This window comes from Hippopotamus amphibius, chromosome 1 (assembly GCF_030028045.1).
Source record: "Hippopotamus amphibius kiboko isolate mHipAmp2 chromosome 1, mHipAmp2.hap2, whole genome shotgun sequence".
NCBI lineage: Eukaryota > Metazoa > Chordata > Mammalia > Artiodactyla > Hippopotamidae > Hippopotamus > Hippopotamus amphibius.
In genome coordinates, this window is record NC_080186.1 from 227,092,916 (window position 1) to 227,106,556 (window position 13,641).

The 13,641-nt window shown below is 34.8% G+C and overlaps 1 protein-coding gene and 1 non-coding gene across 9 annotated transcripts in view; both read right to left on the minus strand.

Moving 5' to 3' along the window:
- IPO11 (importin 11) overlaps window positions 1-13,641 on the minus strand; it is a 213,332-nt gene that overhangs the window by 160,959 nt on the left and 38,732 nt on the right. For all 8 annotated transcript variants that reach the window (XR_009054785.1, XM_057742725.1, XM_057742689.1 and 5 more), the window contains exons 2-5: window positions 12,358-12,501; window positions 9,273-9,373; window positions 4,450-4,522; window positions 2,085-2,288 (exon numbers count right to left, since the gene is read on the minus strand). Coding sequence is in view for 7 of the 8 variants with exons in the window: in XM_057742725.1 (XP_057598708.1) it covers window positions 2,085-2,288; window positions 4,450-4,522; window positions 9,273-9,373; window positions 12,358-12,501 (522 nt within the window). In the remaining variant the exon portion in view is untranslated. The remainder of the gene's footprint in view (window positions 1-2,084; window positions 2,289-4,449; window positions 4,523-9,272; window positions 9,374-12,357; window positions 12,502-13,641) is intronic.
- On the minus strand, window positions 9,064-9,167 carry LOC130842937 (U6 spliceosomal RNA). The gene has a single exon (XR_009050644.1). It is a non-coding gene; the product is annotated as a U6 spliceosomal RNA (small nuclear RNA).

The following is a 13,641-nucleotide window of genomic DNA, read 5'->3' on the forward strand; positions in this document are numbered from 1 at the left end:
CCCTTTGTGTCAAATCAAGCTCAATTTTGTAACTGCAAAACAATTTACTCTCCACTGTTGATTTTGCAGTTTGTCACTCCTGTAAAAAACTTATTTTATCATGGAGGGAAAACAAGATATAAAAATTGTTGGGACACGTAGAGCAGTAGGGAGGGGTTTTAAGTGCACATTGCACTACTCTGCCATACCAATTAGCTCAACTATGACCTTAAACTTTTTCAAATGGGAAACTAATTTAGTACATGAAGACCATCTTATCATTAAAATAAATACATTATTAAAAGAAAGGTTTTCCCACACTTCAGATTACCAAACTAATAGGAGCCGCTTTATTAACTAGCAAACTTGCTCTTTATAATAATATCTTTCCACATATGCTACCTTCAGTTAAAGTACATATCTTGTTCCCCAACCCCATGAGATAAGATTCCCCTCCTAGTCCCTACTGTGCTCCATGTTTCCAAGTTCAGCTACTCCATTCCAAAATGAAAGGTGCTAAGATGAATTATTTTTTCCCAGGTATCTTGATTTTTGTGTGTGCTCCCCAAACTCCTGTTTTTTTGAAGTTTTGCACTATGCCACTTTGAAATCTAGAAGGTATCTAAAAATACATCTCTTCTTTTACCATTTATTCATTTAACAGTTATTGAGCACCATACACTCACGTGCTTCTTCTGGGCTGAACAGTAGGACTATAACAATAAGAGCTACAGTCCTCCCTCATAAAATTCAGTGTGGTGGATCTCAGAAATGTAAGTCAACAATTATAATGTAATTGTAATGTAATGTATAATGTAATCAACACTCTGCTGGAAATAAGTACAAGATGGTAGGTAGACCTAATACTAATTTTACGTGGAGAGGAAATAACCTCACACTACAGGAAAACCAAGCAAGAAGCTGAAGTGGACAGGGAGCTAACCGAAACAAGCTACACAGAATAAGGCTAGTTTGGACACAATTTGTAGAGCGTGACTATGCTAAATATAAATTATATCTGAAAACCAAGACAACACATTAGGAAAGTACAACTTGAGAAAGCCAAACTAAGAAGTAAGACTTCTATAGAAGGAGACCCCTCTGAGTTGCAATCGATATAAAGTAATTTTAACCCAGAATCTTATGCACATTTGATTTTGGAAAACTTCTATATAAAAGTAATTGAAGGGGTCTGAGATGGGATAAAGCTGAGAAAAATCAATAAGAAACTCACAGAGAGAATTGAGAAGATAAAATGTCCATTTCTTTAGTCCTTGTTAGATACCAAGCAAAAGTGACAAGGATTTTAAAAGCAACCTTTAACAAAAAAGAATTTCTTACACTCAATATCCTCAGGTAAATAGAAAATTGGTATTTAAACCTACTGGGATAAAAATAAAGAGAGCATAATGTGGTTCTGATTTAAACTTTGGTGTATTAAGAATCACCTGGGAAGCCTATTAAAAATACAAATTCCCAAGCCAAATCCTCAAAGTGAGGATTCCAAAGATAAGCAACAACACTGTTAAAAATACTTGGAGACTCCCTGGTACAGCTCAAAATGTAAGGCTGAACAAGATGAAAATCGCTGTTCAGGTAGTTCAAAACAATGAAATACAAACAAAAGCACCAAAGCAACTGAATGGAGAAAGGAAAGTTTTTTCAACAAATGGTGATAAAACACCGATACACATCCTCAGTTGTGTCATACTCCTTCCTACGTCCATCAACTACCCAGGCACGTCAATTTTAACTTCCTAAATTTCAACTCTATACACTCTGAAATGTTCCTTTCTCTTTACCGCTGCTTAATTTCAGAGCCTTATAATCACATCTAAACTATTTCAATAGCCTCAAACCAATCTCTTTGCCTCCAGACTGTTCTCCACCAACTAAGCCCCCTCACTGGCAACTAAGTGACTTTACAGGTCATATCACTATCCAGCTTAAAACCTTTCAGATATTATCTCTTATTATGAACTTTCTGAGGTCAAACAGAAAGAATTAATAATCCTTCAGTAAGATATTTAGAGGTAAAATTACAGGCATTTTAATACAAGCAGCACAGTTTTCATTAACAAATTTAACTATGTTAAATCACTTACATCATAAAACAGTTTTCTATCAGCAGCCAATCGTTTAGACGCCAGAGTCTTGGTAACATGATAGAAGGTAAGTAATGCTCTGTGCTGTCGAAGATTATCTTGGACTTTCACAGATTCTATAAGAGTGGGAATCAGTTCAGGCCACTGTCTAGGACAGTCCAATCGAGCAACTTTTGCAATCAGCACGGCAATCTGAGTTGCAATCTAAAGGAAAAAAAATTAATCTTCAGAAATAAACATATGAAATTAAAGCAATAGATAATGAATGCATTCATAGTTGAAAATTATCTTTTTGGTTTATTATATATTTAACAAAAATGAGTAAGATTTCACTGAACAACTGCTTAACATAGTAGTTTTCAAAGTGTGGCCTCTGGACCCCTAGGGGTGTTGCAGAAATCGGTCAGTCAAGAAACCAAGCACCACACTCGGAGGGCTGGAGAACTCAGGTTTATTAAGCTGGCGGCCCCAAACACGCTAGCTCTAAAGTTCTGGGCCCGGAGCTCAGGGTGAGCTTTACTTTTATAGGGGTCAGTGCACATGGTTACAGTTAGCATTGGTAGATTGGTTACTTGGTTGCTATGGGCTGCCAGCAGTTACTGAGTGCAGGAGTTTCCAATCAGAAACTTGCAAGAGCAGGTACAGAACATTCCATATTTATCAAAACATCTTATGGTTACATTCGATTGCTAGGTCATCTTGTTTCTTTCTGGGAGCAGCAAGCATATCTTACAAAAGCAGAAGGAAGGGAGGGAATACGGGGATATGTGTATAAAAACAGATGACTGAACTTGGTGTACCCCCCGAAAAATAATAAATAAAATTAAAAAAAAAAAAAGCAGAAGGTGCATGAAGTTATTTTCAGCTGAGTGCAAGTTTCTGATTTTCCTCTTCAGGGGGAAGTGCCTAGGATCCTTTCTGTGAGGTCCTCCCTTTCCCAATAACATACCAGTGTGAAGCTAGATTTTCAACATATAATTTCTACCAAATAATATCACAACATAGTAAATAGCAGATATATCTGAAAATCCAGACATCTTCTTTAAAATAGCCAGACACTAAAGAGATACGCAAAAATGCAGAACAATGTTTCTCTTCTCATTAAATATTTATTGTTTGGAGAAATAGTTATTGTTCACTTTTTGAAATTCTACTTACGTTAACAATATTTTTTAATTTCTCAGTTTTAATTTTTAATATAATAAATATCAACATATATAACCCTTTCATGTTTTATTTCAGCAGTATAAGGAAGTTCTAAGAATACAAATTTTGAGAACCACTGACTCAAGTAAGAGTAGAAATCAACATCAATATTAGGTATTTACATAATACTTGTTCAGATCAGAGTTTCACAAATGCTGACTGAGAGAACACTTAAGCAATGGTTTACCCCTCAATCACCTGAGCCCTTCCCGCCAATCAACCACCTCCTGCCCCATGGAGAGTAACTCTGTTCCTCTCCATTTCCTCTCATCTCCTCAGCTGAGGAAATGCAAAGCAAAGAGCTTAGATCATCCAAATAGGCTTAGATAAAATTGCATTGGATACACCACCTAATAGTGTGCTTTAATATTCAAATTAAAACAATCAAATGCAGGGACTTCCCTGGTGGTCCAGTGGGTAAGATTCCACACTCCCAGTGCAGGGGGCCCAGGTATGATCCCTGGTTGGGGAAATGGTTCCCACATGCATGCCGCAACTAAGGGTCCACATGCTGTAACTAAGAAGCCTGCATGTCACAATTAAAACATGTTGCAACAAAGATCCCACGTGCTGCAACTAAGACCCAGTCCAGACAAAATAAACAAATATTTAAAAAAAAAAAATAAAGAACCAAATGTAAGAAATAGTAGTAACTTGAAAGAAATAATTTTTATATCATAAGCAAACTTATTTTATTCTTAAAAGAAAAATCTCACTATAAGGGAAAGAAAAAGTATATACAATCTACTATCTATCCCCCACAGAGCAGTGAGAATTGAAAATGTGATGAAGGAAACAGACAAAACCCAGAAGCCATCCTGTAGCTTGGGGAGCACTAAATTAATTTCTATAATTACTATATAGAGATGTGCTTTCAATACTGGCTCAAAAACTGAGGAAGTTAAAAAATATACAAGTATATCTATCTTCAAATGACTTCTGAGTTTTAAATATTAACAGCCAAATCTAATCAAAATTCTTAACGGGTAGAATATGATCTCAAAATAAAAAAAACATCAGAGAAATGTGTATAAACATCACAAACAAACATTATGTAATAAGATTCTATTTTTTAATGCCAAGAAACAAAGTTAGTTTGGAAAAGAAGCAAAAACTAGGTGAAAAAAAAAGAATAGTTGGCACTCATTTTCTCACTAACCTGGTTTATTGGTTCATTGAAGTTGGTGATTAGCCCTGCACGCAATGTAGATTTCTCCTCCTCTGAGAGAGCACTGTAAAAGGATATATTTATTATGTAAGAGAATGCTGCCTAATAATGAATGCAGGTAAGTACGACTGAGAATTTTAACAATAAAAAGTCTTTCAAACAATGTGTCCCTGATTGTTTTGGTAATTAAGTAATTATTTTCATTACTTGTACATTGACACGTCAGGTAATTCAAGAGCACAAAATTCCTCCTTCACAACTGAATTAATAGGAAGCACAAAATCGTAAGCAATAGGAAATAAGACAAATCAAGAGTAAAGAACATGATATTTTGATGTTTGCTTCTACTGATATAAAAACAGTTGCCTACCAAAAATTTAATGACAGTCTAAAAAAAAAATCAATGAGTAAATATTAGTCTTACACTGACTTACTTTATAAAATTCTATGTGGAAAGGGATCAGGAATCTGAGAATATCTGGGATGGAACACATTAGAAATCAACTAGTTTAAAATCTTTCACTGTACATGTCTGAAAAGGATAAACACAATACTAATAGTTTTGACTGCAAATGAGGAAGTAAACTAGATAGCAGAAGGATTGAGACAGAGAATAACCATCTGTATAAGACCATACATTTTGAATTTTGCACTATGTGAATTGAATGTTTTATTTATTTTAAAATTAAATTTTAAAGCCCTCATTTTAAGGTTTTCCATTCTGGCTATGATGCAGTAGCTGGTACTGGGTAAATCATCCCCAAAAAAATCAGCTATAAAAGTTGCATACAATTTTTACAGAACACTGTAAAACAACTATACCCCAATTAAAAAAAAGAAAAAGAAAAAAAAGTTGCATTTGATGTTTTTAAAATGTTTTAAGGCATCTGTTGAATTGAATTGTGTCTCCCCCGCCAATCCTCCAAAAGGTATGTTCAAGTCCTAATCCCAAATACCTGTGAATGTGACCTTATTTGGAATTAAGGGCTTTGCAGATGCAATCAATTTAAAACCAGGTCATACTGGATTAGGGTGGGCCCTAATCCAATGACTGGTGCCATTCATAGGAAGAGAAAAATTTGGACAGAGACACAGGTACCTGAAAATAAGACAATGAAGACAGAGATTGGACTGATATTTGGATATTAACATACCTCTCTCAGCAACTGATGGAAAAGGTAGCACAAAATCAGTTAACAACATAGAAGATTTGAATAGCATAATCAACAAATTTGACCTAATTGATACATATAAAACATTACAATCCACAATAGCAAAACATATATTCCTTTTAAGTGCATATAAAATATTTACCAAAATACCATATGATGGGATCATAAAACAAGACAGCACATTTCAAAGAATGAAATCAGTACCTATAAACAGCAGAACGGACAGATAATGGTGATATGTTCCTAAAATGGGATGTTATACTCCTACATAAAAGAGCAAACTACTGCCCCACGCAACATGGATAAATCTCACAAATATAACACTGAATAAAAGTCAGATATAAAAAAGAGCATACCATAAGACTTCCATTTGTAAGAAGTTCAGAAACAGGTAAAACCAACCTATGGTGAGCAACATCAGATCTTTGAGGAGGGCATACAGGTGACTGTGAGGGAGCAGAAAGGAAGCTTCTGGGGTGCTAGTTCTATCTAGTTCTGAGTGGCAGGGTACATGGATGTGCTCACATTACAAACATTCAAACTGTACCCTTCATTTGTGCTCTTTTTAAGTATGTTAATATATTACACTTCAGTAAGATTTTTTTTTAATCTTAATAGTGACTGCTCAAATTAGTAAACAAATGAGAAAACAAGATTAAGATAGATATTTGGGGGGGTGCAGAACAGGTGAAGAGACTATAAAAGTACAAACGTCCAGTTATAAAGAAGTTATGGGGATGTAACGTACAGCATGTACAGTTAATAATACTGTACTCCATACTTGAAAGTTGCTAAAAGAGTAAATCTTAAAATGCATCCCAAGAAAAAAAATTCTCTATGTATGGTGACAGATGTTAACTAGACTTATGGTGGTGACCATTTCACAATATATACAAATTTTGAATCACGTTACATATCTGAAACTCATATAATGTTATGTGTCAATTAAACCTCAATTTAAAAAAATAAACGTTTAGGCAAAAGGAGTCAAAGCCCAATGCAAGTCTGTGCATTTCCATTAAAGAAAATCTCTCTAATCTTTCTATAACTATGCTGTACTTTCCAATTTTAATAGCTTCCTTCTATCAATCAAATCCCTGAAACAATGTTTTCTCCTATAATGTTTTTATTCAAGCTTGAAATTCAAGTTTTCTTCTATGCCAAGAAGCCAGGTTCAACAGTTTTCATCATTCTCATAGTTTAAATTGAGGGTATAATATAATGATTAGCTACCAAAATAGAGAAAGAGACCATGCAAAAAATATATACCTATTAAAGAAAACAAGCCATTAACCTGAGAAATCTCATGTTTTAGCAATTCTCCAAAAATAACATTCCACCTTCAACTTTATGCACGTTATCATGAGATGAATTTAGACTATATCCCAAGCAGAAACTGGATAGTATCTAATTAATTAGGACCCAGTAAAAGTTGCATTTTATAAAGTAATGATATATAAGCTTAATCATTCTGTGACAACAGTGGTAAGAAGAGAAACTATAAGATGGAACTTAGATAGCAACAGATTTTTTTTTAAGTGTTTTAAATTTAAATATGAGCTCCGTAACTAATCTTTCCTCCCTTGCTTTACGTTCTTAGCATCCTTGCTGCCTCAGTATATTCACCTCCTTTCCAGCTTGTATCTCAATTTATCATTAAAAGATACAGCTTAAAGACTTCCCTGGTGGCACAGTGGTTAAGAATCCACCTGCCAATGCAGGGGACATGGGTTCAATTCCTGGTCCAGGAAGATCCCACATGCCATGGAACAACTTAGCCTGCGTGCCACAACTACAGAGCCTGCGCTCTAGAGTCCCTGCTCTGCAACAAGAGAAGCCACCACAATGAGAAGGCTGCGCTCTGCAAAGAGCAGCTCCCACTCTCCACAACTAGAGAAAGCCCGTGTGCAGCAACAAATACCCAATACAGCCAATAAATAAATAAATATTAAAAAAAAAGATACAGCTTAGAGTTTAACTACTTAATACCATATCTCCCTTAACTTTTAAGATTCAAACTAAATTACAGTTTCTAATTCTTTACGTGAAAGTACAATCTGAAATATTTAATCATAATTTACTCTCCCATCCAAGGCAGTCACTTATAACCATATTCTTCATATAACTAGTAAAATAAAAAATGAATTTTAGAAGACATACAAAATTTAATTGGACATAGCAGTAGAAACACGTCTTGCCATGTTGTTTCCTACAACTCAACAATATATAATTTCTCATCACTAAACACTCCAATTCTCTCAAAATTATGAATTGATTCTAAAATAAGAAAAGTGTTTGATTTATGCTACAGTTCCTAAGTGTAGCTTTAAAATATTCTAGTTACTTCCAATATTATTCAAGAGCACATTTTACAGGCACTCTGAAGTACTCATTTTTTTTAAAAAAGGGCTTATGAATATAAAAACTACAGAGTTGTAGTGCCATCTACTGGAGAACAAAGACTATGTTACTTCTTTTGGCAAAGTTCACTATATTTAATCAAACAAATTCCTGGGTCCTGTCTATACTGTCTTTCCATCAATTACAGAACATGTAATTAACTATTAAGAAAAATTTGTTCACTTAACCACCTACAGAGAAGTTAAACTGAAACGGATGAGATTACAAATGTATACTACCCAACTTCCACCACAGAGGCAATTATGCAGAAGACTAGGGAACTAACATTAGTTGGCTCAGAAATGACCTCGGAGTTCCTTCTCAATGATATTTTCCAGAATCCTAGCCTTGTACTTCCTTTTTTAAAAAAAAAAAAAAAAAAAGACATTTTTCAACATGATTCATTAATTCAGCATTTGTTTTGTGCCCATAAAATTAGAGATCCTCAAAAACAGAAGGCCAACTAGAAATCCACATACCCTATGCCCATGGTGGGGGACTCACGGAGAGGAACTTCCCTGGTGGCACAGTAGGTAAGAATCCACCTGCCAATGCAGGGGACATGGGTTCGATCCCTGCTCAGGGAAGATACCACATGCCACAGAGCAACTAAGCCCATGTGCTACAACTACTGAGCCTGTGCTCTAGAGCCCCTGAGCCACAACTACTGAGCCCACGTGCTGCACCTACTGAAGCCTGGGCACGCTCTAGGGCCCGTGCTCCACAAGAGAAGCCACAGCAATGAGAGGCCCGAGCACCACAACAAAGAGTAGCCCCCGCTCACCACAACTAGAGAAAGTCTGTGTGCGTCAATGAAGACCCAACACAGCTAAAAACAAATAAGTGAATATTTTATTTATTCATTTATTTAGAAGCATTATTGTCACAAATTCAATAAAGACTTTAAAAATGGTCCAATTCAAAAAAATCTTCAAAAAAAAAAACCTCACAGAGAGTAGTAATATAGATGTAGATTTGTAATTAACTATGTAGAACACTTTTCTTCTTCAGTAGTTAACACACCTTTTTTTTTTTAAATATCAAACACACCACAAATTTGCACATTGTCCTAGCTCAAGGAGCATGTTAATCTCTGTATTGTTCCACTTTTAGCATATGTGCTACTGAAGGAAGCACAAATGAATTCTTTTAAATAAAGAATGAAGATTAACGGATAACAGTCTTATATCTCCATGAATTTGAAAAGGATGACACTGATAGAGGGAAAGAGATGGAACTTACTGAGGTGCTACTCGCCTCCAGTAGCGATCAATTCCATTTTTAAAATACAGCACAGCAAGCCATCTTACATTTATATCCAGAGTGTGGTTTGTGAAAATATTCTGTAAATAAGAAACAAAGCATCAGAATGAGCATGTAATAAGTTAAAAGTATAATTAATATACCACAATAAAGTATGGATATATTTTTAATTAAATGGTTCCCTTAAATTTTATCACTTCACATACCATTATTGTTATTTTCTAAATATCTTTAGCTCTACAATTCATGTAAGAAAGCACATTTGCTCAGGAGTATGTCAATTATGTAAGATGAGTAATGGATATATGGAGATTCATTATACTATTCTACTTTTAGGTAGGTTTTAACTGTTTCCTAATAAAAGATTAAACTCACAAACAAATAAATCTAATTATACAGCATAACCTACACGCACACGCACAAAACCAAAATAAACACCTCTAAATTAAAAAAGAAAAAGTAGACCCACCACAGCATAGATTCAAAGAGTCAAAGTATCCTCCTTATCAAAGCAATTATGCTTAAATTCAATAGCAAAATATTTTCAAGTAACATAAAGGCGGAAGTGATATGAATAATTTCAACTCAAAGTTAACCATTACTCAAAAAATTTATTCACTGTGTTAACCCAAATACAGGCAGTCCTTGCCTTGCACTGTAGTGGGACAGAGTAAAAATGACTGTGCATGCTAAACCAAGCAACATGACCTTGAAATCAAAATTGTAACTGTTCTGTGACTTTTCAAATGTATTTTAAAATTTATCAGAATTGTTATCAAAAGTTTATAAATATTACAAACGTATACAAAATAAAAAGAATAGTAAAACTAATACACTGTAATTTAAAACACCACAAACAGTGAGAATTAAAATGTTTTATTGCTTTCTAAAAAATATTTCTACAATAGTGGGTACACAGGACAAATAGGAATTGTAGGAATACGTTAACTGATGAAAACTGTACTACACCTCAGACCAGAGACAACTCATATCCCGAGAGAGGACCTCTTAAACAAAACCTTGTGTGCGAAAACCTCAAAGCCAAAAATAATGATGTGGAAGTATGTCCTTTACTATAAAAAAAAATTTATACGTTAAGTATTAAAAACAGGTATGTATACTATAATTCTATTTTTAGAAAATCGTGCATACCAAAAAAAAAGTTACAAAGATAGATGTGTAACGCCCATTTATTCCTTAAGAAGCCCGACAACTGAGTCAGAGTCCCTCTTTTGGGTGTCCTTTGCACAAGAAAGCTTGGGTTCTCTCACCACATTAATTGCATGACTAATTAACTAACTGCATTCGATTTTAACACTTTACATGCCTACTTTCCACACTAAATTGAGTAGTGTCTTATGAGTGGAGTCTAGCACAGAGCCCAGCAAAGCAGAAACTTCATAAATATCTAGTAAGCAAATGAGCGAATGAATGAGAGTAATGTGGGAATATTGTGGAATTTGGTATATCGCAGCCTAACTCAGCTACACTTACGAACCAAGAAAAGTCAAGCTGCAGGTGTCAATTCAAGTAACTACATATTATATTATTGAATAAACGTATTGAATAACAGGACTGGAACACATACCTGAGATCAGGTATACAAATTTAGGAATCTGCAGACTAAACTAGATGGCTAAGACTCAAATAGAGCAACTGTGTCAAGACAATGAGTACAGGGAAAAAGGAAGAAATAACTTGAACTCAGCAGTTTTTAAATCTATTATAATCTATTCCATCTAAAAGAAGTTTTACTTTCCTTCTAAGAAGAAAAGTAGACCTAGTAAAAATAAAAACAAAAAGGTCTAGGCACTTAATATTAATAATTCAAACACTACACAGAAAGTATCAAGCAAGCCTATTGGTTTTTCCAAGGTCAAGCAGTAACTAAATTAAGAAATTCTAAAAGTGTTTTATCTTTTGGCCTGAAAAAACATAAGGCTAATTACAGAGCACACTCATTTAAATAAGCACATGAAGAATAAAGATACTCAGAGATTTTCTAAAGATCTGTACTATGCCTCAAAATTTACAAAAACACGATGCTTGGATTATCTACAAGAATAAGATACTTCAGTATCTTTAGAAATTAAAATGTTTTTTAACTGTGTGTTACTGTATCAAAGAGCCAACTTTCATGTTACATTCAGAATATCAAGTATGACTCCAGATAATATTTAATTTTCCTTCCAGGCATGACTAGTATCTTCTTAAATGTAACAACTCAAAACTTTTTAGTCATTAAGTCAAAATACGTATGTAACACCACAGTATTCTATTTTACAAGATATAGTAAACAGTTCTGCCCTGAATTTTTGACCCAGTCACAAATACTGAATCCGTTTTTGATCCAATTGGTAGCCTCCTTGCCATGGCCAGAAACTAAATCTCACACACTAATCAGAGTTCTCAAGCTTTCAGAAGAAGAAAAGAATAAGAAAGGCCTTCAATACAAAAAAGACATTTTTTCATTCTGGCATTGAGAAAATAATTTTGATTAATTAACTAAAAACTTTTACTCCCAGAAAGATTTAGTTAAAGCACATATTGTTAATTATAATACTACTTCCTACAACACCCAGGAAAGATCAGATATGTTAAGAAAATAACATTTTTAGATGGGGGGGAAAGAAAATGTTTTAAAGTGAAACACACCGAGCAAGACAGACCTGACGTTGATGCTGCAGCGGGGAGACCTGAAGAACTCTGACAATGTAAATTAACAGGGGCAAGGATAAGGATGAAATAAAAACATCAAATTGTTAGACCTACAGTCTTCAGGTCAGCATTAACACACTAAAACAGATGATCAGCACAGGGCTGCCTGCTGAGCAGATTCTACCAGTACCCTGCTAGGTTATTTATTCAACCACCAACAAACATTTTTTAAACATTCTCAGAGAGTCATGCCCTGAATTAACATGTGGCAGGAGCAATGGCAGCCAAACATGTGGACCGGTTTCACTACAGTAAACCACCAATACAAGTAAGTTTTTAGAACAATTAAAAATAATAGTATCTTATTTTATTAAAAATAATAGTAAACTCTTTTAGAACAACTTACCAGCAACACTGAATAGAAACCTGGCTGCGTCTCCCACTGTTTCAACTGCTCCTCAGCTGGTTTTAACACAGCAGTATCCTGACTGGTGGCCTGTGTTAAGACCTGAAGAACAACAGTACTGGCACTATTGAGATCCATGGAAACCTGGCAATGATAAGTTAACATACCTGAATGTACATTATACTTAAAAAATTAACAGTAACATAAATGGAGAAAAGGTGTCAATGTTCTCAATTACTCCACTTCAATCATTTTTCTACTCTTTGATGTATCTACCTCTTTTATGTACCACCCATACTCTTACTTAAAACTCCCATAATGCAAATCGCCTTTGCTTAAATCAATTTATTTCTAAAGGAAACTGCCTTTTATTGTCCCATATATAGACGTTAGTAAATTGGAGGGGGGGGGGACAAACAAAAACCAAAGTTACTCAATTATGGTTAAATACCACTGCCTGCCTAAGACTAATCATAATGCCTCCTCAGTTTTTTTTTTTAAAGACAAGCATTATAAAAGCTATAAAAGTATTAGCTACTTTATCCCTAACAAGACCAAAAAGAGAACTGAAAAAGGGATGCTATGGCTGAGTGCTAAGTACCTCATATTATTGCCTTAGGTACTACCAATAATATGTGTCTGAAACTTTTTTTTAATATAAAAGACAAATGCACACCCAAGAAATATTGGGGGGGGGGGGGAGGAAGAACTGAACCAACAAACAAAATATAAATCCTAAATTAGAAAGGATCTTAAGGGTTGGATCATCTAATCCTATACCAAGTATCTGAAGCCATTCTAAAAACACGTGAGCAATTAATTCAATTCTCTAGGATTCTGTTTCTAATCACCCCCAAAACTGTGTGTAACTGTTTACTCAGGAAAGCATGTGCAGTTCACAACACACATATACAAAGTATGTAAGATAAAAACTGAAAACTAAAAGTTGATAGAAAATAGTTCTTGCTACAGAGGTGACTGGGAATTAGCTTTACCACAGTAGTTACCTAAAACTAAAGAATGTTCCAGATAGTAAAAGTCTAAAAGTCATTAACCCATAAGGAATATAGTCAAAGCAAATTACTTCCTTTGTTAAGACCTGTAATTAAATTGCAATGACTCAGGGACTTCCTTGGTGGCGCAATGGTTAAGAATTGCCTGCCAATGCAGGGGACACAGGTTCGATCCCTGGTCCGGGAAGATCCCACATACCACCCATGCACCACAACTACTGAGCCCGCACGCCTAGAGCCTATGCTCCACAACAAGAGAAGCCACCGCAAT